Consider the following 27885-nt stretch of genomic DNA (forward strand, 5'->3'; position numbering starts at 1 on the left):
GGTTTTATAGCCAAAAGTTAGGGAGACTTCTTTTCCCGGCACTGGAACCATGAGCTTGGAGCCTGGTGTAAGGCTGGGATCCTTTGATCCTGAGATATCTCTTCTGATTTTTATCTGCCACATGTTGGTATGGCACTAGCCCGTTCCATGTCTCTACCCCTCCTACCAGTCATATTGTGGTTTCTTTAATTCTGTGGTTGTAGATTTCCTTTCAGCTTGACTTCTGACAGTTCAGAATGAGGGTTATTCTGTAGTTTACTTGTAACTTTGGTGTGGTTGTGCAAGGAGGCAAGCAGTGTTTTCTTGTGCCTCCATCCTTGCTTTATGGTTTTACCCATACATTCTTGTACAAATTTTATGTGAATGGATTTTCATTTCTCTCAGGTTGATACCCTGTACTGAAATTGCTGATAAGTGTGTGTTTACTGTATTAAGAAACTATCAAACTGTTATCTAAATATATACCATTTTTACATTCCCACCAGTAGTTTAGGAGAGATCCAATTGCTCACATCCTTGACAGCACTTGGTATAGATTGTTTTTTAAAAAATTTTAGTCATTCTAATGGATGATTAGTAGTGTATCACTGTGGTTTCAGTTAGGGTATTGACCATTCATATATCTTCTTATGAATTCTTTTTAAAATTCAGTTATGGATATTTTGGATACCAGCACATTGTCAGATATGAGCAATATGAATATTTCCTTCCATTTTGTGGTTTGTCTTTCTGTTTGTAACTATTATCTTTCAAAGAGCAGAAGTTTGTACTTTTGTGAAGTACAATTTATAATTGTTTTATGGTTCATATTTTTAGTGTCCTTAGGAACAGTTTTGTACCTCTAAGTCATGAAGATTTTTTTATGCTTTCTGTTAGAACATTTGTAGTTTGCCTTATGATAATCAATTTTGAGTTCATTTTTGTTCAAAGTATGAGGTGGAATTGAATTTAATTTTTTTTCCCATGTGAACATCCAACATTTGTTCCAGAACCACTTGTAGAAAATATTATCATTTTTTTTCATTAAATTGCCTTAGCATCTTTTCGAACAAAATCAGTTGAACCTTTATTATAGAATTCAGTACCATTGTTCTATGCCTTTCCTTATACTGATAACAGACTATCTTGAATACTGTACCTTTAGTCCATCTTGAAGTCTGGTACTATAAGTCATTCAGCTTTGTTCTTTTAAAAACTTGATTTGGGTCTTTTTAATGTGGCTCAATTGGGCACTGTTCTGTGAAGTGAAAGGCCACAGTTTTGATTCCTAGACAGGGAGCATGCCTGGATTGTTGGTTCATTCCCCAGTAGGAGTGGATACAAGAGGCAACTGATCAATGTTTCTCTCTCACGTCAATGTTTCTCTCCCTGTCTCCCTTCTTTCCCTTCTCTGTAAAAATAAATAAATAAAATCTTTCAAAAAATGGATTTGGCTAATTTTTAACCATTTGTGTTTTCATGTAAGTTTTAGAACCCAATTGTTAGTATATCAAAATGCCTACTGCAATTTTGATTTGGATTGCATTAAATCTATAGGTCAATTTTGGAAGAATTGACATCTTAACAAAATTGAATCTTTCAATCCATGAACATGCTATATCTTTCTGCTTATTTTTCTTCTTTATTTGTTTTAGCAAGCTTATGGTTTTCAGTGTTTAGGTCTTGCTCATAGAAGTATTTTATTAAAAATATCAATAAGTATTTCATATTTTTTATGCTATTATATATAATGACATGAATTTTGTTGATTTGAATTTCTAATTGTTTGTTGCTAATATATCAAAATACCATTCAGTTTTGTCTATTGACCTTTTTTCTAGAGATCTTTCTAAATTATTATTTGCAGTAAGTTTTTAATCTATTTCTTAGGTTTTTAAAAAAATAATGTGAGCAGATGTAAGTCATTTTTAGATAGTGAGATGGTAAAAGAAATTATTTCTGTTGTAGAAATAGTGTTAGAAAGAAGATATTTTACCAAAAAATGGAAGATTTTTAATTTAGCCACCCTACAGTTACTCGTGAGATATAAGATTAAAATTTAGAAATATTGCAGATACTTTTATTTAGCCTTAAATGCCATGTGATAAAAGAGATATAGCCTAATTAATAATTTGGGTAAAAAGTACTCTGGGTAAGCTCAAATATAGGAAGAAAAATAGTTTGTAACCTAAAAAATTGAATTCAGGTTATAGATATTTTTTATTCTTTCAAATAAGTCAAAGAAGAATTTCAGCCAAATATGAAAAAATTAGTTCATTTCACATGGACAGTATCCCAGTTATGGTAGGTCAAAAACTCAGATTTATTAGAGTTGTCAAGTAAGTAATATTTTATTTATTGTGTGCTAAATATTGAATACATTTGTACCTTGTTTTTCTCAATAGTTGCTCTAAAAAATGTCATGTATTCACTTGCTAAAAATAATTCTGTATATATGTACAAATGCTATGAATTATCACTGGCTAATGGTGGGACTGTTGAAAGAAATAGAGGTCAGTGAACTTAGTCATTTTTTTTTGTTATTTGACAATTCTTGTTGGTTTGCCTAGTAGAAGAATTTTACACAAAAATTCTGTATTGTTAAATCCAACTCAAAAATCTTTGCCACATATTCAAGCAAAAACAACAAAATGGTGTTGTGATTAAAGTTTTTTTTCACCATTATCATAGTTTATATGGGTAAATCTGAAGCTCAAGGCAAGGAAACTGGAAAAAATTGAGGAATGCTTTATTGATATTGCTACATTTGAAGTTATTTTTCAATTTATGTAATACCCTTTTTGAATTTGGAGTTAATGAAACTGAGTTGACACAAGATTTAGTGAATTTGTTCACTAAACAGTCATAGTTTTTAAACTGATATGCTTTTGCTTCTGAGTTACAGCAACGATGTTTTAAAATTTTATTTAGTTATTTTTACAGAGAGAGGAAGGGAAGGGCAAGAGAGGGAGAGAAACATCAATGTGCAAGAGATACATCTATCCATTGACTCTTGCATGTCCCCAACTGGAGACCTGGCCTGCAACCCAGGCATTTGACTGGGAATCAAACTGGTGACCCTTCAGTTCACAAACCATCACTCAATTCACTAAGCCAGCCAAGTGATAAAAGCAGTGATTTTTAAAAAGAGGAACCAATTTTGTCAATGTAAATGCAAATGTTGAATGAATATATTTATGTGGTGCATGAATGTGTTATTGGAAAACTTTGAAGCATGTTTGGAACAACTTAGATGTGTGAACTACTTTTTAAACTCATATTGATAAAGTCTAAGTACTGACTAAATATTTATGACTATAATATAGCATCCTAATTAATATGTTCTGTATTTATTAAATACACAATGACTTTCAAAGACTTAGTTTTAAGAAAAGAAAATAAAAATCTCAATTTTTATAATGATTACATGTTAAAATGATTTTTTTGTTTTGGATTTTTTGGGTTAAAAAATATATTGTAATTAATTTTACCTTTTTCATTTTGCTTTTAAAAATGTCTTATCTTAAAAAATTTAATGTTACTTATGTAGGTTACAATATATTTTCTTTCATTAGCATTGAGCTTGACTATTGTCTTGTGTAAAAGTTCTTGGGCATTTTCTGGATGCTTGAGGTTGAGAATAAGTTTGAGTTAAGGACAGTTTGGTCTTAATTCAGTCAATAGTAGTTACGTGGTTATCCTGGCCATTTCAACTACTCTGTAAGTGAGGTTTATAATACATTTTAATTATTAAATATTAATGCCTGATCCAGTGTATCCTACTGGGTTGTGGTCATATGTGTAAGCATCTAGTGACATGAAATGAGTCTGTGCTTGTATCAATTGCTGTAACCTCCAGTGAGCCATACATGATACTGATGGTCTTTAAGCCTCTGATTGCTTGCATTCCTTCAGGTGAGTACATCATTCAGAAATGTTTTGCATTGTCACAATTGAGAGTACACACATCTTGAGAGTGGCAGTGTATGCACTATAGACTTTCTTGCAACAACCATCAGCTGGCAAAGGTAATCCTGGAGAAGTAGTATGTTAAATTGGCCCATTGGACACAATTAATTCAGAGAAAGAGCTGTTTGCATAGCAGGCATACTTGGTGTAGTTTGGCAACTGGTATGGTTATGTGTCTCAATTACAGGGTGTGGTGGGTAAAACTGCCTCTGTTTCTGAAGTAATATAGATTGTGCAGTGGGAACAGATGGTTTAAAAACACTTGATTTTCTACTATGTGACCATACTAATAGTGAAAATAATTTTTTAAAGTTATGATAATTTTTTATAAATCTTGAAATCATGTTGAATACAAATGTAAAAAAATAGCCAAATCTGGTCAGAAGAATACAAATTTAAAAAAATCTTTTATTGCACTAGAGTTTACTAGTGAAATCTCATTATTGATAAGATTGTTACATGAACGTGTAAGAATTTTACACCCTGCAAAATTTCACATTTAGTCATCTGCATATTTTGCTCTATTTTTATCTTCTCAAAAATGAACTACATATATTTCAAAAACTTTTTTTTTACCCATTTACTTATTTGAGTTCTGAATTAAAGAGTGATTCATAAAATTAGGGAACAAAGCTCATGAATCAGGATTTTACATTTGGGTGACTTGCTTTAATTTATATTCTTAGGATAGCATTCTATCTAAAAGTAAGGTTCACCAGTTTCAAAGCTACCTAGAAATTTAAATGAATTAATCTGTCAATGGACACAGGTTGCTTTTCTATTTTTTGGCTATTGTGGAGACTTGCTTTCAGTTCTTTTGGTTGCATACCACATGAAATTGCTAGATGAGTTGGTGATTCTATTCTTAACTTTTTAAAGAAACTATCGCAATGTTTCATAGTGCCAGTACCATTTTACATTCCCACCAACAGTGAACAGGGTTCCAGTTTCTACACATCCTTTCTGACCCTTATTTTCTTTTTTTTTCATCTTTTAAAATTTTATTGTTCAAGTACAGTTTTCTGCCTTCCCTCCCCCACCTTTTCCCCTCCCTTGAGCCATCCCCATCTCCCTCCCCTGAATCTACCCTTTCTTGGTTTTGTCCATGTGTCCTTTGTAGTTGCTCCTGAAAACCCTTCCCCCTTTCCCCCCATTATCCCCTCCCCCTTCCCCTTTGGTTACTGTCAGTTTGTTCTTCGTTTTAATGTCTCTGGTTATATTTTGCTTGCTTGTTTGTTTAGTTGATCAGGTTCCACTTAAAGGTGAGATCACATGGTATTTGTCTTTCACTGCCTGGCTTATTTCACTCAGCATAGTGCTGTCCAGATACACCCACGTTGTCACAAAGGGTAGAAGCTCCTTCTTTCTTTCTGCTGTGTAGTATTCCATTGTGTAAATGTGGAATACTACATTTCTTTCATCTTCAACATTAAAATGGCTACACAAAAATTCATCAATTTTGATAATTTTTTAAAAAAATGTGCACTGATATGAGAGCTGTCACAATACAATCTAACAAAATTGTTTTGAATGAAGTTACAGTCAGCACCTAAGCACTACTAGAGCCACTTTACAGAAAAAACCAAAAGAACTTTTTGGCAAACCCAATACTAGTTAGTCCCTTCACTTTTTCACCCAGTCCTTCAACCCCCAGTCCTCTGTCAACCCTCAGTCTGTTCTCTTTATCTATGACAACCCAATACTTTGATGACAGTTTTTACTTCTAGGTGTATAGTATGATAAAACTCCTGTACTTCTATACCAGGGCACATACGTTTTTGTTATTTTGTTTATAATAGCAAATAACTCTTAAACACATGTCTCAAGGAATGGGTTAATTGTGACAAGTTCACATACAGGGCTACTGTTAGACAGAAATGAATATGAATGAACTGTTGCTATAGGAAGCAAAGTGGATGCATTCCTAAAATATAATGTTGTTGAAAAGACAAGTCACGGGAGAATATTAAAAAATAGGCAAAATTGAACAATGTGTTTTATTTAGGATACTTAAATGCAAAAGACTTATAAAAAATGTGGAAGTAGTAGTTATTTTAGAGGAGGTCGGGTTTATTAGGAGAACTTTTACTGATTTGCTAAGGACATTCTTAAGTAAAATTGTATGTATGGATCTGTCTATACATCTATCAACCTATTTATTGTGTGTGTGTGTGTGTGCATGCGTGCATGAAGGACATGGAAGGAGTATCCTGAGATGTCAATCATATTGGTTATATTCTATTTCTTGAATAGTTATTAGGAGATTCAGGGATGTCAGTTTTAGTCTTTACTTTTATAACTCAAATATTACACATTTAATTTTGTAGATATTAAAGATTTTTATAATTACACATTAAAAACTAAGGTACTATAAGAATAAATACAAGAATATTAAGCTGTCATCTCAGACTTAATACTAAGGACATTTGTTTTTTAAAATCACCAGACCCAGTATTTATTGTCTTTTCAGACTTTCTGATAAGGGTCTCTATTTTTCACCAGAATTTTAATTAGTCCAAATTTGGGTAATCATTTTCTACACTGGTCACATATAGCTAACTTTAAAACTGAAGTTGACTTTTGATTCAAAAGCTAGCTAATATATACTTATTGTTACACATGTGGTACTTAATTATCTACTGCCACGCAATGTGATGAAACAGTTCCCAAACTACTCACTTTAAGTAAAGGTTTATTTTTTAAGTTGTGTCCTTGGTCTGCATGATACTTCATTTTTTTAAGATTTTTTCTGAACCTATAACTAAATATGTTGTTAGAAAAAGTTAAAGACGATAAACAGTTTAATTTTAAAGGAATAAAATTCAAATTCTATGGTTATTAAAAGGCTCTATGATTATTTAAAAGTACTTAAAAATTTCAAACTTTATATAGAATGTTAAATATCTCAGGAACATAGGAATGATATGATGGTCATGAAACAGTGCCTTTATATCAAGTTTATACATATTTTGGGGGCTGACAATTTAGAAGCTTTCAGTATATCCACTTTAATGGTGAAATAAATATGTGTGTATATGAGGTCTGTCCAGAACACATTCAGCCACATAATAAGCAAAACAGAAACATTGAATGAAGAAGATACAACATACAAAAAGCATTGTATCTTGTAGCACAATGATGCCTGAGCCCGTGCAAACCGTTCTTTCATATTAATGATGGCTGGACTGTTTCCAGACAGACTTCATAAGTGTGAAGCAACTCAGCTTGACTGCAATAAGGCCAGATGAGCAGCCTGGCCAAGGGTACAGGACGAGATGGAGTTTAGGACAAAACCAGAATGTCAGCTTTTACAGGATTAAAGAAGGAAAGTAATGGAATAGGTGGAAGGAAAAAAGCAGTCTTAGAAGTACCAGAGAAGGACAAATTACTTTGCCAAGTAAATAAAATATTCTTAGAGTTAGAACACCATGACAAAACATTTATAGCCAAGGAATGTATTAATTTTTTATTCTTTCACCCTTTAAGTACATATTCGGAGTATCATATGCAATAGTCACCAAAGTAGGTTTTATCTATATCTTTAGATATTTCTTTGAAACATTCCTAAACAACACAATGTAACAGAAAAGACAGACCAAGGTTTGTAATGATTTTTGAAAATAACTTTTAAAATGGAAAATGTTCATTTCATGCATGACTGTTTTATCTGTCCAATGTTTTCAATGTATTTTCTCATCTTCCTCTACCTCTGTACACATGTAACTTGTCTATAATGTTTAACAAATTTTACAACAGTGAGAGGGACAGACAGACATAAGAGTTGGGTAACAGTAGGTTGTCATATTCCTTTGAGCAACGCAGGGTACAGATTCCTAAGAGATAAGAAATTATAGGTTGCAGAGTATCATAACTTTTAACCCTTGGATTATTTGTAAGTAATAGTTTGACTCTTCACTTACCATTAAACCAAATATATAAAATACTAAATGTCTATATACTAGTGTCTCAATAACTACAGTCTCAATAACTCCATTTTACTGAACAATATTGCAGAAAACCTAAATAAGAGGAGACATACTATGCTCTTAGAATCAAAGACTGTTACACAGATGTTAATTCTTAAAGTTTGATTCATGAGTTAATGTAACCTCACCAAAAATCTAAAGAGGTTTTTGTGGAGTTTCATAAAGCTTACTCTGGAATTCTATGTTAATGCGAAGGGCAAAAGCACCAAGATAATTGTGAGGAAGATTAGTAGAAGGACAGTAGAAGGACTTAGCCTGTCAGTCAAACTCATTGTAAAGCGACATTAACACAGTATGGAATTGACAAACGTCAACAGACCAATGGAACAGAATCTAAAGCATAGAAATATATTCTCACACTCATGCACACATGCAACAAATGTTAAAGTGCTGTTTCCAGTAAGTGATGCTGGTCAATAAATGCACAGCAATCCTGGCAGCCATATGGGGACGAGTTCAGTTGGACCTGTAACTGACAGCAAACACACCAAAAAAAAAAACCCCATTACAGGTAGATTTAGGCAAATGTAAAAGTTAAAACTATAAAGGTTTTAAATGATAATATAAGAGATTCTGAGCTAGAGATAAGAATAAATGTCATAAACAAAATGCAGAAAACACTAACCATAAAAAGACTGAAGAATTCAACCATATTAAAATATAAAATCCCATTATCAAAACACAGCATAAAAAGAGTTAAAAGACAAGTACAGAGGGGATATCTCTGCAATATATATAACTATCAAATATTTCAAATCCAGAATACATAGAAAATTCCTAGGAATCAATAGAAAAAAGTCAAAAAGCTAACCAAATGGTTAAAGGGTGTCAAAGGGCACTTGAAAAAATCTAAATGGCTACTAAGCATATTAAAAAGGTGTTAAACCACAATAACAATTGTGGAAATGAAAATTAAGACAAAATGAAAAAGTACTACACGTTCATCAGACTGGCAAAACATTTAAAACAGCTGAGCTTACCGAATGTTTGTGAGGATAGCTCCCATACATTGCTGGGAGTACGTGAATAGTTACCATCACTGTATAACACTTCGATTAAGTCTAGTAAAGTTGAAATTATGATTAACCCATGACCTCTCTACTTCATTGCCAGGTATATATCTGAGAGTTGCTCTTGCACATGTGCATCAAGATACACACACAAGAGCACTCATAGCAGCATTTAATTTAATAGCTCCAAGCTTCTGAAAAGAACCTCGAGGTCCATCAATTACAGAATGGATAAATTGTGATATATTCACATATGGAGTATTACATGACGATGACCATGAACAAGTGCGGGAATGTTCCATAACATGGATGAGTTTTAAGGATACAATGCTGAAGAAAAGACACAGGAGAGCATGTATAGTGTGATTTGATTTACATAATGTTCAGGATAGGCAGAACAATATCATTTAGGCATGCATCCATCCACATGTAAAAGCAAAGAGGTGATTACAATAAGGTCAGGCTCTGGTTCCCTCTAGGGGTAAGAAAAGGGGTAGCGATGGGGATAGTGATACCCAGGGGACAGGGGCCTGGCCCTTGGGGGGGTACCAGCAGTGCTCTCTGTCTAGACTTGAACGATGGTTATAAGAGTGGCAAGTGTTTCTTACTCTACATATATTTTATGCACATCTGAAAATAAAACACATCATTAAAATTCTCTTGATAAGTATTAGCTCAAATGTTCCTTTCTTACTACTAAAAGTTTTCTCTGTTATGCAAAACACTAATATCAAATTGGAAAACAGAGGATAGTTGTCATTAACTGTGTAACATTGCATAGGTTATTTACTTTTCTAATATGTGAAATAATTGGTTTAAATCTATCTCTCAGACTCCTCAGGATCTAATATTCTGGGGTTCTCTTTATCTCCTGTCATTGAGGTAGACACTGTCAGTGCCCTGACTGAATCACATGAGTGTTCTTTCCATCTTCATTGTACAGCAAAGTGAGCCCAACTGCATGTACAAGGTCAAGGAGATATAAAGGCAAACACAATATTTGACCGTTGTTTAAAGGACAATAATCGGCTAAATTGTAACCCTGAATTTACTATCTCCTCATCAGCCTAACAAAATAATAGGGATATAAATAGCTGCTGATTGATAAATAAGTTTTTAAAACTCAAATATTCAATAATCATTCTGTGTGACAGCTGAAAAATTATTAAAGAGAAATATAACATGCATTATATTTTGTGGTGTTGTGGAATTTAACCTTACTGACTACTGTCCATTCAAGTATTGTCAACACATTGAGATGTCAGAGAATATCTATGTTTTTGTACTATTAATTACCTTTTCAGACAATTTAAGCAAACTAGTGAAATCCAAAAACCGAATTGGTATTTCTTAAATGATCCATTCAAGCACAACATAAAGTCCTGTGTAATAACCATTAATGATACGATCAGTTCTCCTCTGAGAATGGCAGAATTCTGTCAAGTTTGTGGTGTAAAAATGTATGCATAATGTTACATATTATATTTGACAAATTAATTTGTTTTAATGACACATATAAACCTGAAAAATTATCACCGAAAAAGTGATGACACACTGATAGCTGAAATCTACAATGAAGAGAATGTGGGAAGAGAATGTAAAATGGAGAGTTCTCATCAAATTACAGGGATTTCTTTTCTATTCATTAGGAAAAATATTCTAATTTCAAATTAAAACTGAGTTTTCCCAAGGCTTATTACTCATCTTTTCAAGTAATTTAAATGAAAATTCTACTAGATGGTAAATTAATGACACTGACATGTTAATTCCACAGTTCTTTGTGGAAAGACATTAATTATAATAAAAGTATCACTATGATGATACACAATATTTAACAAGTTTTGGTTTATTGTTTTATTGTTTTTCACCATCTGTTTAATGAAAGCTTTTCCTATAGTTTAATTTACTATTATCTTATTAAGTCTCTCATAACTTCCTTAATCCATGTAAAGACTGTGTGCATATATTTAATGATATATTAAATATCATTAGTGATATCTAGAACCTAATTTCATCTATATTAATTAGTTCTCTTTTTACTAGACAAGGTCAACATTCTAAACCAGATACACACACACAGAAAATCTTGTAATTATTAGCATGATTTTTTTATTATTTTTTAAATGTATTTTTCAGCTATTGCTGATATAGCATAACTTTTATTTGTAAGTTTCTCTCCAACAATATCACTTTCAAGTCACCATCATTTCCACCCTGAATCTGTGCAAATTCCTCTCTGAACATCTTGCTTTCGCTTCAGTCTTCCTACATCATTTTCTATGTGTCAGCAAGTGATTCTGTAAAAAACAAACTAGTGTGCCTTTCAATCTAACAAATAGATAATAAGTAGGCAGTGTTTGGAGCAAGAGGCATAAAACTCCGGGCTTCACTCAGAGGAATCATACAGGATTTGCAGGGGTGGATGATAGGTGAGGGAAGCACCACGTTTTATCAAAAATGTATCCTGATATTCCCTCCTATGTTCAATGGAATATATTGAATTAAAAGTTTTATATGGCTGCATCATTATATTTTATCATGGAGGAAAAAACAAAGTCATAATAAAATATTTTAAAACACACACAAACTCTCTGTACTTTCCAATCAATTTTGCTGTGAACCTGAAACTACTCTAAAAAGTCTCACAGAAACGACCACATTGCCACTCAGATTAAAATCCTAAGCTTTCCACTGAGCAAAATCCTAAGCATGGTCTGTACATTGTTCATTCCATTGATACTGCTCTCTCCTCACCTCCATCACTACCTACTAGCCAGACTAAGCATGAAAATTTCTTTACCTTTCTCTTTTCTCACTACTACATACCCTTTAGTTCTCAAATGCTAGAAAGTTCTCTGGGAACTCCAACTTCAATCTCATCCCCATTTTAAAGCTCCTTTGTATTCAACTCACACAATTTTAATTTGTAATTATGTACTTCTGCACAGCAACTTACTGCCACATGATGTAAGCTCCACCTCGACATGGATTGTCTATTTTGCTTACTTGCCACTGTCATCTGGTGTAAGGAACAGTGTCCAACACAGTGGTTAGTGTTCAGTAAACATTGGTTGAATTAATGAGCACAGGCATGAGAAAATTAAATATAGCTATGAATTATACCCAGAAGTTAATTACACCCAGATTTAAGAATCTGGGGGATTGTGACTTGGCTGGGGAAGCAGATGTGAAAGTGAGAAGCAGAGAAAGGACCTGTACAAAGACATTAGGGATTTGTGTCTGAATTTAAACTTAGGTTGGTAAAACACTACTTTAATCAGTTATTAACTTACATTAAAATGTTGGAATTAGGAAATAAATACTAGTCATAATTTATCTCTTTTGAGGGACGTTTGTAAGATTGTAAGGAAGGGCGTGCTCACTGGTGGTTCACAAATCCTACAGGAACGAGAGGTTCAGCCAGTTTATCGTATTATTTAAAAAGTGCATCTGTAGCTGGGATGGACTCTGGGGGTGGGGGGGGTTGGAGCAGAGGGGAGTAGTGGGGGAAAGGGTGGGACAGCTGTAACTGAACAAAAAATAAAATAAAATAAAAAATAAAGTTAAAAAAATGGATTTCAAAGGCAAAAAATGGGTATTTTAGGAAAACCCCCTGAAAAAAGTATGTCTACATTTAAGTTGAATTATCTATAAAAAGCACTTAGATCATATGGATCAAATACTAATTGTGTTTACATATAAAATATGTAGTGTTTATTCACTTTTCTAAGAATATTAAAAGGATTACTTTCTTTTATTCTATACAATTCAAACATTGTTTTCTATTAATGTAAAATCTGAAATCATTACATCTAAGTATTTTCAGCAATTTCTTTAGGGTATAGAAAAAATCAACTAGAGCAAAACTCAGCATGTTATTTAAATCTACATCAAGAACATAAATAAGTTATCCTTTCCAAACATTATGCTTTAATTCAAAGTGACATTTTTAGAGCACTTTGGAGAAAATAATTCTAAAGGCAATAAATGTCATGCAATGTTTTAAGTTGTATAGTCATATAAAGAAAGTAAATGTCACGAAAACTTTTTCAACAGCCATTATATCTGTCTAGTCTGGAAAAAGTCCAAACATTGTTAATATAACAAGAACAGTTTGCCTGACATCGAAGTAACCTGGCAGCCAAGGAGAGTGGACTGGAATGCATGTGCATGAACAGTGATGACTTCAAGACTTCACTGTACTAGTCAGTGGGGGTGGTAGACGCCACTGAATGAGCATGTGTACAGTGTAGTAGCTGCATTCAAAATGACAGTGAGTAGAGCAATGAATCTGTATCAAATTTTGTGTTAAGCTTGTGGAAAATATTCAGATGATTCAGCAGGTGGCAGCTGGTGGCAGCAAGGGCAACTGGTGATGCAGCTTCATCACTACAATGCACCAGCTCTTGTATCACATCTCGTGCAGAGTTTTTTGGTGAAACATCAAATCACCCAGGTGACTCAACCCCTCTACAGCTCAGGTTTGGTGCCCTGTGACTTCTGGCTTTTTCCAAAACTAAAATCACCTTTGAAAGGGAAGAGATTTCAGACCATCAGTGAGACTCAGGAAAATACAATGGGGCAGCTAATGGCAATTGGTAGATGTGAGATCCTGATATGCCTATTTTGAAGGAGACTGAGGTGTTGTTGTCTTATGTACAATGTTTCTTGTATATTGTATCTTCATCAAAAACTGTCTCTAACATGGCTGGACGTTTTCTGGAGAGACCTTGTATATTTAAGATTTAATGGAAGAGAAGAAGCGAGGGTATTATAACAACAAAAGAATTTCCAGGAATTCGAATTTTAGTCAGTTCTGAGAATTGATGGAAAAGATCTGAAGCCAGGTCTAGAAATAAGATGCAGAAGAGCTGGCTGTTTTTAAAATGGAAGTTATAGGCTCAATTTATTATTGGTTGGTAGAATTCTACACCACCCAATAATTTTCCTGTTTTGAAATAAGTTACAATAAGAGTACTCAAACAACTTATACCTATAGAGAACCAACTGCCAAAGAGTTGAAAATTACTGAAGCATTTTTTTGTACAGCATGGCTTCCAAAATTTGGAAATTAAAATGATATATATTATTATAATTTTATAACATATACTAATAATGGTGATATATAATGGATTAATAGAGAATTATCTATATATGTGTGAAATATATCCTTTAGGTTGATTGCTGAAAGATAGGTTTTAACAGCCTTAGGTCCAGCTGTCCGATTTTCAAAAATAGATCCTTTTTAAAAGTTTTATAAAGATGTTTATTAGCTATGTATGAGGTTTTTAAAAAATTTCCTTAAATTTTTTTCTGTTTAATAGATTTTTTTATAAAATGCAAAGAAATAGAAGCTGTTTCCAAGTTGAGAGTGCGAAAGTTCAAATCTGTGGAAATTTTTTAAAAATTTAAAAAAATTTTAAAATATATTTTATTGACTATGCTATTACAGTTGTCCCATTTCCCCCTTCATTCCCCTCTACCCTGCATACTCTCTCCCACCCACATTCCCCGCTTTAGTTCATGTCCATGTGTCTTAAGTTCATTAGCTTTTACATTTCCCATACTATTCTTGCCCTCCCCCTATTTTCTACCTACCGTCTATGCTACTTATTCTCTGTACCTTTCCCCCCTCTCTCCCTGTTGCTCTCCCTCCACGTGATCTCCATTTTTGTGGTTCTGTTCCTGTTCTAGTTGTTTGCTTGGTTTGTTTTTGTTTTAGGTGTGGTTGTTAGTTGTTAATAATTGTGAATTTGCTGTCCATTCACTGTTCATATTTTTTTTCTTCTTTTCCTTAGATAAGTCCCTTTAACATTTCATATAATAAGGGCTTAGTGATGATGAACTCCTTTTTTAAAAAATGATTTTATTTATTTATCTTTAGAGGGGAAGGGAAGGAGAGAAGGAGAGAAGTATCAATGTATGGTTGCCTCTCGTGAGTCCCCTGCTGGGAACTGGCCTGCAACCCAGGTATGTGCCCTGACTGGGAATCGAACTACAATCGTGTGGTTCGCAGGCCCACGCTCAATCCACTGAGCTACGCCAGCCAGGGCTGATGATGAATTCCTTGAATTTGATCTTATCTGAGAAGCACTTTATCTGCCCTTCCATTGTAAAATGAAAGCTTTGCTGGATAGAACAATCTCGGATGTAGGTCCTTGCCTTTCATGACTTGGAATACTTCTTTCCAGCCCCTTCTTGCCGGTAAGATCTCTTTTGAGAAATCAGCTGACAGTCTGATGGGAACTCCTTTGTAGGTGACTGTCCCCTTATCTCTTGCTGCTTCTAGGATTCTCTCCTTAATTTTAATCTTGGTTAATGCAATTATGTTGTGCCAGGTGTGTTCCTTCTTGGGTCCAACTTCTTTGGGACTCTCTGAGCTTCCTGGACTTCCTGGAAGTCTATTTCCTTTGCCAGATTGGGGAAGTTCTCCTTTATTATTTGTTCAAATAGGTTTTCTACTTGTTGGTCTTCCTCTTCCCCTTCTGGTACCCCTATAATTAGGATGTTGGAACATTTAAACATGCCCTTGAGGTTCCTAAGCCTCTCCTCATTTTTTTGAATTCTTGTTTCTTCATTCTTTTCTGTTTGGTCATTTTTGTCTTCCTCTGGTCCACTCCCTTGATTTGAGTTCCAGTTTCCTTTCCATCACTATTGGTTCCCTGTGCATTTTCCTTCATTTCACTTAGCATAGCCTCCATTTTATCATCTAATTTGTGAGCAAAATCAACCACTTCTGTGAGCATCCTGATCGCCAGTGCTTTGAACTATGCATCTGATAGGTTGGCTATCTCTTGGTTGCTTAGTTGTATTATTTCTGGAGCTTTGATTTGTTCTTCTGTTTTGGCCTTTTTTTTTTTTTTGTTCTGGTCGAGCCTGTTACATATAAGGGGTGGAGCTTTAGGTGTTCACCAGGGTGGGGCAACCCAAGTTGCTGGATTGTGATGCTGTATGTGGGGGCAGGGTCAGAGAGGGAACAATGGTGCTTGCTCAGCTGTCTGTTGGACCTCAGTCTCTTTTTCACTTCTCCCAAGCAAACTGGGCCTTTCGGGTGCTGGTTCCCATGTGGGTGGTCTTGTGTGCATTCTAGGACCCTGTGGGTCTCTCCAACAAACTCTCCTGTGAGGCTGGGAGTCTCTCCCTGAGCCTCACCCCCCGCAGATGTTTTCAATTGATGTTTTAAGGCTTTATTTCCCCAGTGCTGGGAGCCTGGGTTGCTCAGTCTGCCTCACTCCCCAGTTATCTGTGCACGAATGTGGGGCCGCCTGGTCAGCCAGCTGCCTTGCGCAGTGCCTCACTTCACAACCCCCGCTTGCCACCCCACACCGGGAGTCTGCCAGCCACCGCCTGCGTGCCCAGGGCTCGCCCTCTGCTGTCTTGTGCGCCCCGGGTGCCTTGCATGCCTTGTTTCACAACTTCTTTTAACTCGGCCCCTTTCCGCTCGCTCTGCCCCCCAACTCCACCCCGCCTAGTGGTCTGGATGAATGTGTGTATTTCAGCCCTTTGGCTGTCCGACTTCCATACAGTTCAATTTTCTGTCAGTTCTGGTTGTTATTTTGTTTCTAAATTTTTGTTGTCCTTATTTTGGTTGTGCGAGGAAGTACAGTGAGTCTACCTATGCCTCCATCTTGGCCATAAGTAATTTTCCTTAAAAATTTTTAAAAAGACTTTATTTATTTTACCGACAGGGGAGGGAAAAGAGAGAGTGCAAACCATCAATGTGTGAAAGAAACATCGATCAGTTATCTCTTGCACCCCCCCAGGCAGGTATGTGGCCCACAACCGAGGCATGGGTCCTGACTGGGAATTGAACTGGTGACCTTTTGGTTTGTGGCACAATTCTCAGCATACTGAGCCATGCCAGTCAGGGTAAATTTTAAAATATTTTAGATTACAGTTGACATTCAATGTTCTATTAGTTTCAGGTGTACAACCCCATGATTAGACATTTATATAGCTTATGATGTGTAGCAGATGATAAATTTCAAATTCTGAGTTTTCAGATAGCTATGTGGGTCACAGTAAGAATTAAAATACCTCTTTGAAATAAGAAATTTATTTTAAAAATCAAACTCATTCCAATAAACAAAATTTACTGTGAATTTTTCATGTTTTCCAAAGGTTTTCTTGTAATCAGATGCCTATTATAAATTCCTCAGGTGATGATTTGAAATTGAGTATTGAAACAGTAGTTGTCTGTATAGGTTGACCTGATGAAATATTAAGCCATTAGTCATGACAGTTAATCAACATCATGAATTATTCTTACAGTTATTTAATCATAGGCTTTCTTTTATCATTATGCATATTTCTCAATCATTTTTCTCCATCTCTTTTCCTCCCTGCATCTATTTTTCATCTTGTTTATTGGTAGAAATGCAGAATAACTTTAACATGATCATATCTAAAACATTATTAGTCAAATATGATTTAAAGGATGTATTCTAAAACCAAATACATTCTGTTGTGAATCTTTTATGATACCCACTTTACTTCTTCCCCTTCCTCCCACCCTCCCTTTTTTTTCTCTCCCTCTCCCCTTCTTCTTCTTTCCTTCTGTTCTCTCTTCCTGTTTCTGAGGAAAAGAAACAAGTTGGAGAGAAGAATTATTTGAATAAAAAGCACTTTTATTAGAAGACCCATATTTCTCATTCTTTGGGGACTGAATGAGAAACAAAGGAGGGAAGGAATTGAGCCATGGGTGATGAGCTTTATGGTGTAGGAGTAAGAGACTCAGGACTTTAGCGATACTAGAAAATAAAACACCTGATTTTAGGAAGGTGCTGTGTGTAGTCAGTCACCTTCAATCCCCATGCTTATATGTTTTATGAGTAAAAACTAAAATTCTCATCCACACATCTGTAAATGTGATTCTGATCAGAGTGTGGGGTAGAATATGGCTTTATGAGTATAAGATTACTTAATTAAATTAAAATAGGAATATGAAGGCCAAATTGTTGACACTCAAATTTGTATTGTTTTTTTCACATCTGACTCAGCCATTGTCTCAGCTAAAATGTTATTTTCATGGATAAAATATATATAGTATGCTGTGTTTATCTAAAAAGAGAGGATATCTATATATCTATATCTATATCTATATCTATATCTATATCTATACATACATACATATGTGGGTGTCTGTATGTCTCTGTGTTTATATACACTCACCCACACAGACATATACCTATCAACTTACATTAAGAAATAGTGGGAGGACAAACCATAAAATAGATTCTTCAAAGTGAGTAAACCACTTTTACCCCAACCACAGTGTATGGGAGTTTCATTTGCTTCATATTCTCCCCACTTGGTGCTGTTAATAATTTTGATTTTAACTATTTTGGTGAGTATGAAATGTTATATTATTGTATTTACACATACCTATTTGCCATTCTTATATCTTCTTTGTGAAGTCCATTCAGTCTTTTGCCCACTGAGAGGGGGTTATTAGTCAATCCATTTTTGCTTGGTAGAAATTTGTCTTTATTTTGAATATGTTTTCTTTGTCAGATATATGTGAAAATATCCTCTTCCTTCTACTATTTGACAATAACATAAGGGTATTATATATAGAAAATATAGGTACATTTACTATTTCTAAACTGCCAATTTCAGAAGGAAATTAGAGTGATTAGTATTTAAAATGTAGACTTTATAGTTTTAAATTTAATACAAAAATTACATTCTATCCTGTGTTTCAGTTTCAGGTGCAGTTAAAAATGAGCATTTCTAGTCAGCGTATGATTCGGGGGCAACGAGCTCATAGGCTTGTGTCCACACTGGAGTGTACAGCTGTTGCTGTTTCCATTTTGGAGAGAAAGAATTGCATACAAGAGGTATGTGTGTCTTTGGAAGGTTATATAGTTTTTTGAAAGTAGGAGTTTGGTTAAAGTTTATTTACAAAGTTTGGAAATGCAGAGCTTGTTAAATTTGTGACTTGAGTGAGAAGCAGAATGTATCTGTGACAGAGACTTGTCTACATTTATAGCCTTTTCCTCTCTGGTGTTTTTCTGTGAGTTTAGCATTCCAGATCCCATTATTTAAAATTATTGATAGGTTGATTCTAAGCTGTGCAAACAACATTTACAATATGCTAAATTACATATTAGTATCACAACATTGAATATAGGTTTGGGGGTGCTAGAATTTTCTTTTAGCATTCTGTATTTCCCTTTTAGTATTCATGCTTCTGTACACTACTTTCTTTCTTTTTAATTAAAAGAAGGACATCTTACTTTTTTGCCTTGTTTCTTTTATTTGAGGAGGTATACCAACTTCCTGTTTATCTTATTAATGATATTTAGAGTACAAAAAAGATAAACCTTTTTAAGAAAAATGCCTACAGGATATGAAAAGATTATAACCTTCAATCATCATTTTATGTAATTTTCATGAAAGCCTGATGATTCATATATAATTAATAATCATCAGTAAAGAATGTTTTATTGCACTCATTAACACCTCAGTCTTTGGAACATGTAAGTAATTTTGCACTTCTGGCAAAAGAAAAAAATAGCAAAATGAAATTTAAATTGTTAGTTTTTTTTAGTCACTGAAATGTTGTGATAAATACAACTCAAGAAGAAAAACCAGAGGGTAACAAATATGACTAAATTAAGTTTTTTAACTCACACACATGCACACACATACACCAAATACTCTTTCACTCTCTCTCTCCCTCTCTCTCTCTCTCTCTCTTTCTCTTTCTCTCTCCCTCTCATTAAATACTATGGTTACTATTATACAAAAAGGTGCCTTAGCCATGAAGAAAATTTTAATAGTGGATACAAGCTCAAGTCAGAGTAATTCGGCTAGTTACCAAGCAAGACCAAAAAGGCCTTCAGAGCAAGGAGAGTCAAAGAATGCCAGGAGCAGGCATTCACTTGTCTTTTCCTCTCCTCTCTCCTACCCCGAGACATGGAAATGGCAGAGTCGGAGACGTTTCTTCGTGGGTATGCTTTTTGTATGTGTGTGTCCATATAAGCTGGCTTCATTTGGGATCTAGGCAGTTTCACTTTCTCTGTTCCTCTCCTTTGAGAAAAATATTCATGAAGGACTCTAAATCCTTACCCCAAATGACTAGGAAGTGTTTCCAGACCTTTCTTCCTTCATACTACACTTGTTACCTACTTCCAGTGCTACCTGGCCACAGGCAGATAGCACTTAATGTACTACCCTACTTGTCTTTTTTTTGTCTATTCACCATGATTCCTCTAAGTTCTTGAGAGAAAAAGTAAACAAATGAACAATAAAAAATAAACTATAATATTTTTAAGTGTCTTAATATTGTTTAAGCTTGCTTTCCATGCAGCCTTTGTGTTTCCCTTTTGGTTGATGGAAAACTCTATGATCGGCCACCATCAGACCAAGGACCAATTAAAAGTTCAGATCTTGAGGGGAAAATATAATATTCTTTGGCTATAGATTTAAATTGTCCTCACCTTCTTTTGGGTTCTGAAAAGAATCCTCTATGGACATGGGTCCCTTATTCTCACAGTTGGAATTCAACCTTGACTACAGTCCTAAACAGCAGCTTTAGTGTTGGTGTTGGTGGGGGTTTAATAACGGTAATGCAGCTGGGGTTCAGGGTAGGGTTTGTGCTAGTGCTACTGCTGCTGCTAATGCCTCTCCCTTTCCCAGTTTTGTAAGACGTGTTTCTGGTATTAACTTAGGTACCATTATAGCAGGGAACCCATCTTATGTTCCGAGTATAACATCTGACAACAGACAAAAGTGAAGATACAGAATGGAGACATGGCCCTTCATCTCTTTAGCTTTTGTTATTGTTATCTACAGGTAAAACTGAACATAAAATGCTAAAGTAATGGTGAGGCCCTAGAGTTCTCTGTTTATGTCTCAGCAGCAGTCATGCCGTAGTCACCAGGAGTAGGAAAAGGGGGTTTGACAATCAGACAGTGTGATTTGTGAGGTGGTGATAAGGTGGTTGGCTGGAGTATAAGCAGAAGAAATATATAATGAAACATCCCAAGTTGCTTATTACAGATGGCAAAATTAGCTTAGTGGGGGAACCCCAAGTTCAGCCTATTCAAATCTAGCAATTATAGAAAAAATTTGGTACATTCCTCTGAGAAACACAATTACTGTCTGCTCTAAACATAGGTGTTTTCTTTTTTACTGGGGAAGAAATCTGTGTCATACGTTTCTTCCCAATAACCTTTAATTAGTAGCATCATCATAAAACCTTAAGATGATGGGGCGTTAGTACTTTTTCAGCTGGCTTCGTTCTGTACAGGCAGAGCTCCTCAAAATAACGGCCTCCTCAGTCTGTTGATTCATCCTCATCTTTTATTCTCAAGCAGTTTTTCTAACACTTGAAGTAGTATAATATGAGCTTTGAGTCAGGTTTCAATGAACACTTCACCATTTACCATCATTACTTTTTGCTAGTGGGCAGTTCATGTAATCTCTTTGTGCTTGTTTTCTCACCTGTAATATAAAAATAGTTAACCTCATAGTGTTGTTGAGAGAATTCAGTGGAATAATGTGTGTTAATTGCATGACACTAGATGCTCAAATAGTTAATCCTTTTGCCCTTTTTTGCCTTTCTGATTGGATTGACAAAAATTTTGAACTAAACGTTGGTGATTTTCATTCAGCTACGATATTTACCAGGGCTTTTTATACCCTGAAAGCCTTGATCTTGGGAATTTTCTTTATTATAGAAGCATCTCTACTTACAAAGTTTTCCCTTGTGAGCTTTTAGAACCTGGCAGAGCTTGGTGCCATAGACTAAGTGCCTTAGCTCTACTCAGCACCAGTGGGTAATACCAGTTGGTGATAATGGTCCCTTGAAAACTCACTTTGTACTTGAAGACAAAAGGATTTATAAAACTTTGACTCTCCCTCAAGTAACCTTTTTCTAACTTGTTAATTTTATGAGAGAATTTTGCTTTGTTTCTCAGAACCAGTCTATCTCTCACATAGCTTCACATTGCCTCAGATATAATGCTATTTATATAGGAGTATTATCATTTATTATCAAGTAGTGTCTCAAACATTATTTAATGCATCATCTTAGTGTACCATAATAACAATCTAACAAGGTAGACATTATTTTCCTCATTTCATAAACGAAGAAAACAGGCAAAGAGAGATTGTATAATGTCTGGGGACATAGAGCTAGTACATGATTACATCAGTCAAGACAGGCTGGGTGATTATGACCAGCAAGGCTGCCTCCAGACTTCTGAAGGAGTCTGAAATACCAGTTGGAAAGAGATATGCATCCCAGTGTGTATTGCAGCATTATTTACAATAGCCAAGATTTGGAAGCAGCCCCCATGTCAATCAGGGTATGAGTGGATAAAAAAACTGTATACATTTACACTATGGAATACTACTTGGCTGTAAAAAAGACGGAACTCACCCTTTGCAGTGGCATGGGTGAACCTGGAGAGCATTATTCTGAGTGAAATAAGCCAATCATAGAAAGACAAATACCGCATGATTTCATTCATATGTGGAATCTAATGAATAAAATGAACTAACAAACAAAATAGAAGTAGACTCATAGATAGAGAACATACTGACAGCTGTCAGAGGGGAAGTGGGTTGTGAGGCTGGTTGAAAAAAGTGAGGAATTATGCAAAAAAAAAGAGAAAAGATTTAAAAAATACCTCAGAAAATACAGACAACAGCATTGTGAGTACCAGAGGCGATGTAGGGGGGGGGGGGGGGGGGCGGTAAAAAAGGGTAAAGGGAGGATTAATGGCGATGGAAGGAAATTTGACTTGGAATGGTAAACACACAATGTAATATACAGATGATCTACTATACAGAATTCTGCACCTGGAACCTGTATCATTTCATTATCCAATGTTACCCCAATAAATTCAATTTTAAGAAAGATGAACTGGATTAGGCTCCAGTGACTTAAAACTCCAAAATTAGAATGGCATAGTACACAGGTGGTAAACACAAGACCTGCAGACCGAATCCGGCCCACCACCTTGTTTTATTCCACCCAGTACCTTGTTTCTATCAGCTGGCAGTACGTTGCTTAACTGTTAAGGAGTGGTTACATTCACACAGTCCTAAAATTACCTTCCACCCTTTGCAGGCAACAGTGAGGCTGATGTGGCCCCTGGTGAAAATGAGTTTGACACCCCTGGCATAGTACATTGACGATTTATGCCTCTCGCATGCTGTCTGTCCAGTGGAATTGCCAGGAGGATCTCTGCTCATTGCGATCACCTAGGGACCCAGGCTGACAGAGCCACTCTCAAGACATGGTACCCCTTCAAAGAAGGGGTAAGGGGAGGTGATGAGTCATATACTGCCTTCAAAGCTTCAGCCCAGAGGTGGCACATACTGTTTATGAGCACATTTCATTAATCAAAGCTACTTGTATAGCCATGCCTAACTTCAAAGGGGGCTAGAAAATCCAGTCTGATCACGTACCAGGGAGCACTGGCGTATTTGTGAATAGCCCTAGTGAATACCACAGAGGTGGAATGGGGAATCTCATTCAGGTCTGTCTCCAAAATTCATTTCTTAGTTACCTCAGAAAATTAATAGACACGTATCTTCAGGAGGTAAAAATGGGAGGAATGTTAGTATTCCTCCCATTACCTTAACCACAGGAATGTTAGTATTCTCCTGTTCATTAAGAATTTAATGTCATAAAATTGCAATAGAACTTCAATTATCTTAGTCTGTATATAGTCATAGATACGTTTCCTAACTATGGTGATTCAGAATCCAATCAGTCCACTGTGTTGACTCTGTGAAGTAATATATAGTCATTTCCACATTTTCTCTCTTGTTTGAAGAAATAAAGATATTAAAAGAAATTGTGAGAACATATCTAAGGGACTTTCTATAGCAGTGTCATGCAGTGGTCTTTTTCTTATGTAACAGAGCACTTACTGGAGTGGTCGACCCATGTAGGAATTTCTTTTTCACCTGTAAACAAGAACTGCCAGGGCTGGCAGTGCATCAGAGACCCAGCTTTTTCCTGTCTTTCTGATCATCAGCATATATACTTTTTAAAAGATTTCATTTATTTATCTTTAGAGGGGAAGGGAAGAAGAGAGGGAGAGAAATATCAATGTATGGTTGCCTCTTGCGTGTCCCCTGCTGGGAACTGGCTTGCAAACCAGGCATGTACCCTGACTGGGAATCGAACCGTGATCCTTTGGTTTGTAGGCTCTCACTCAATCCACTGAGCTACACCAGCCAGGGCTGTATTTGGTTTTAATCTTCATGTTTATTGCCCTGTAGACACATGGTGGTTGTTCTCCCTCTAACAATGCTGTTCCAGTCAAGGAGAAAGAGTGAGCCTCTGCCTGCTGAGTCTGTCCCATTTCAAAGAGACCCTCTGGAAGCCCCACCTAAGGACTCCCACTTACATCTCATTGTCTAAACTGTGCCATTACCCAATGTCATATTACTGGCTGGACACACTGCTACCTAGAATAAAATTTTTGATTTTTTAATAAGAAAGAAAAGAACAGGTGGATTGTGAAGAAGCAATTACCAGTGACTGCTCAATTTTGTAATAGTTTATTGTACATTAAAGCTATTAAGCCCTTTTTACTTCTTGTGTTGTACATGTGAAAGAATAAATTTTCACATAGACATTTTGAAATTTTTGTAGTTAAATATATTAGTTTTTCCTTTCTTCTTTTTCTTTGTTTCTTTGTTTTTTATTAAAAATCTGCTTAATCAAGTGTTGCTATTATTTAAAAAATTAGATAAGGGATCTCAGCCTCAAGGAAAGAATCTGACTCAAAACATGTTTAAAACACTGACATCTCTAAATTAAAAGCAGCATGGTGTTTTCATTAAAAAAAAAGTACTTTGAATAACATTAGGAAAGGCTTATGCTCCAGGTGTTTTACAACCTCCGCCATTCTCTGTTACCCTATGGATCTACCCAGTTCACATGGTTACGTTAAATGGCTGGCCCTGTAGTTATTTAAATTTAGACTGTGCTGTAGTTAGTTATTTTAGATGCGCCAAAAGCTAGATACTGAACTTGTCTGTGGTGCATGGACTACTGTGCATTAGTAAACCATTACTGCCATCATCTAATTGTTATCAGGGAGCAGAGAGCATGCAGACTCTTGTGATTGCAAAAACGAATCAACTGATTGTTATTATCTACAAATTTCTTGCAGTCTGCTTGTTACAGACTGAGTAGTTATAATGGCAACACTTTTTCATGGGGTTTGAATACCTTAATGTATAAAACTAAATTCAGACTTTATCACCTATATGAAAAATCAATTTGGGTCTTTTTATTGGAGTTACTTAGTGGAATATAAGATATGGATATAGCCCTGGCTGGTTTAGCTCAGTGGATTGAGTGCAGGCTTACTAACCAAAGCATCGCTGGTTTGATTCCCAGTCAGGGCACATGCCTGGGTTGCAGGCCATATCCCCAGTATGGGGTGTGCTAGAGGCAACCATACACTGATATTTCATTCCCTCTCTTCCTCCCTTCCCCATATCTCTAAAACAAATATATAAAATTTTTACAAAATATGGATATAAATAAATTATTTACTTGGAAATCATCATATATCTACTAGAGTACCTATTGCTTTTCATAATTAAAAGCAAATAATAATAATAATAATAATAGTGTCTGAAGAAAATTCTAGGTAGAATACCATGACTTGTCACAGACTTTTTTTTAGATTTTCTTTTTATCTTAACAGACTTTGCTTTGCCCTCTTCAGACTTTATGATCTTTCCAGCTTCAGTGTGGTACTCAAATTTGCCTCAGCAAGGAACACCTTCTGAAGAATGGATTATATCCTAAGCCAATGCCAAAGAACAAACACAAATTCAGGAAAATGGAACTGTTAATGAACAGTGTTAAAATTTAGTACAAATGTTCTTACAGTGCCACTTCTGGTGTCTTTGGCTGACAATATCAATTAAGTTCTCAGATAGTTTAAGCCTGTGGGGTTTTCTGAGTGTCTAAAGAAATGAAAGCTGCCCATTGAACTTGCCCGGAAGAATGACATAAACCATATAAGTATAAAAGCAAACAAACAAAAATCACACCGACTCAGTGAAAAGCAAGATTGTATTTTTATTTGTATTTATTTTTAACATATGCTTCTATTACATTTTTTCAAATCCATAATTTGAGATGTGATTTGTTGTTGAGCTGAGTTAGAAGTTTTTATTTTAAAGTGGAAGGAAATTGTGTCTGATTGGAATGGTAATGTTTCCATTAATGTTTGATAGATAATTAGGTGTAGACCTATGTTAGAGGGTACTGGCATCACTTTGCAATAATGTACATGAACTTATGGTTTGAAATAAGTAACAAAATAATAATAAGTAGTTTAGATTGAATTTACTTATTTCATAAAACAATATAACAGAATAAGGAAATTTAGATATTCTTTAGGGATTAAACTTAAACTCAGCTAATGTGATTAAATGTTCTATTAATATCCCTAATTTTTTATTAAGGTACAATTGGCATATAAAATTATAGTAGTTTCAGGTGTGAACAACATATTGATTTGATATTTGTGTATCATAAAATGATCACCACAATACTTCTTGTTAACGTTTGTCACCATACATAGTTTTTTTTTTTTTTGTGATGTGAACATTCAAGATTTATTCTCTTAGCAACTTTAACATATTCAGTATGGTATTATTTACTGTAATATGATCATTGATCCATATGTTATATCCTCATGAATTATTTATGTTCTAACTGGAAGCTTGTATCTTTTGACCCCCTTCACCCATTTTTGCCCTCCTCGAAACTCCATCTCTGACAACAGTCATTCTCTGTATCTAGGTACCTTTAAAAAAAGTGATACCACATATAAATGATATCATATGGTATTTGTCTTTTTCTGACTTATACCATTTAACATAATGCCCTTAAGGTTCATCTATGTCACAATGATGAGATTTCATTCCTTTAATGGCTGACTCATTTGGAGATACGTATATATATGTGTATATATGTATATATATATAATATTTTCAAATCCATTTATTGATGGACACTTAAGTTGTTTTCATATCTTGGCTATTGTAAATAATGCCGCAATGAACAAAGGGGTACATACACATGTCTTTTTGAGTTACTGTTTTTGTTTTCTTCAGGTAAATTCTCAGAAATGGAATTGCTGGATCATATGGTAGTTTTGTTTTTAATTTTTGAGGAACTTCTATACTATTTTGCACAGTGACTGCACCAATTTCATTCCCACCAATAGTGCACAAGTGTTCCCTTTTCCTCACCAACACTTATTTCATATCTTTTAAATTATAGCCATTCTGACAGGTGTGATCTTATTGTGGTTTTGATTTGCATGTCCCTGATGATTAGTGATGTTGAGCATCTTCTCATGTACCTGTTGGCCATCTGTATGTATGCAATGGGAAAATGTCTTTTCAGATACTCTGCTGATTTTTAAATAAGAATTTTTTGCCATTCGGTTGAATGAATTCTCTATAGATTTTGGATATTAGCCTCTTATCAGATATATGCTTTGCGTATGTATTTTTTACATTTAGTAGGTTGCCTTTCAATTTGTTGATGGTTTTGTTTTCTGTGCAGAAGCTTCTTGGTTTGATGTAGTTCTACTTGTTTATTTTTTGCTTTTGATGTCAGATTTTTATTTTTTATTTTTTTAATTTAATTTATTTATTTCTCAAGTACAGTTTTCTATTACTCCCATCCCACCCCCTCCTGCTCCCCCTCCCTCTCATTTCCACCCTTCTTAGTTGTTGTCCATGTATTCTTTATATTTGTTCCTCTAAATCCCTCCCCTATTTCCCCTGAAGATTTTAAAAAAATTATTGTCCAGACTAATGTCAGAGAGCTTACTGCCTGTTTTTTCTTCTATGATTTTTATCGTTTCAGGTTGTACATGCAAGTCTTTAACCCATTTTGAGTTAATTTTTGTGTATGGTGTGAGATAATGGTCCAG

General features: G+C 35.1%; 1 protein-coding gene across 1 annotated transcript in view; it reads left to right on the forward strand.

The window, feature by feature from the left end:
• The window catches only part of DTWD2 (DTW motif tRNA-uridine aminocarboxypropyltransferase 2), a 95659-nt gene extending 69837 nt beyond the window's left edge, over positions 1-25822 (forward strand). The window contains 2 exon segments of the mRNA XM_037029263.1: positions 18655-18783; positions 25633-25822. Coding sequence (XP_036885158.1) covers positions 18655-18783; positions 25633-25803 — 300 coding nt within the window. The 3' untranslated portion in view covers positions 25804-25822.
• Positions 25823-27885: the final 2063 nt, after the last annotated feature.

The sequence above is a fragment of the Sturnira hondurensis genome, unplaced genomic scaffold (assembly GCF_014824575.4).
Source record: "Sturnira hondurensis isolate 20B ecotype Veracruz unplaced genomic scaffold, ASM1482457v3 Scaffold0001509, whole genome shotgun sequence".
Taxonomy (NCBI): domain Eukaryota; kingdom Metazoa; phylum Chordata; class Mammalia; order Chiroptera; family Phyllostomidae; genus Sturnira; species Sturnira hondurensis.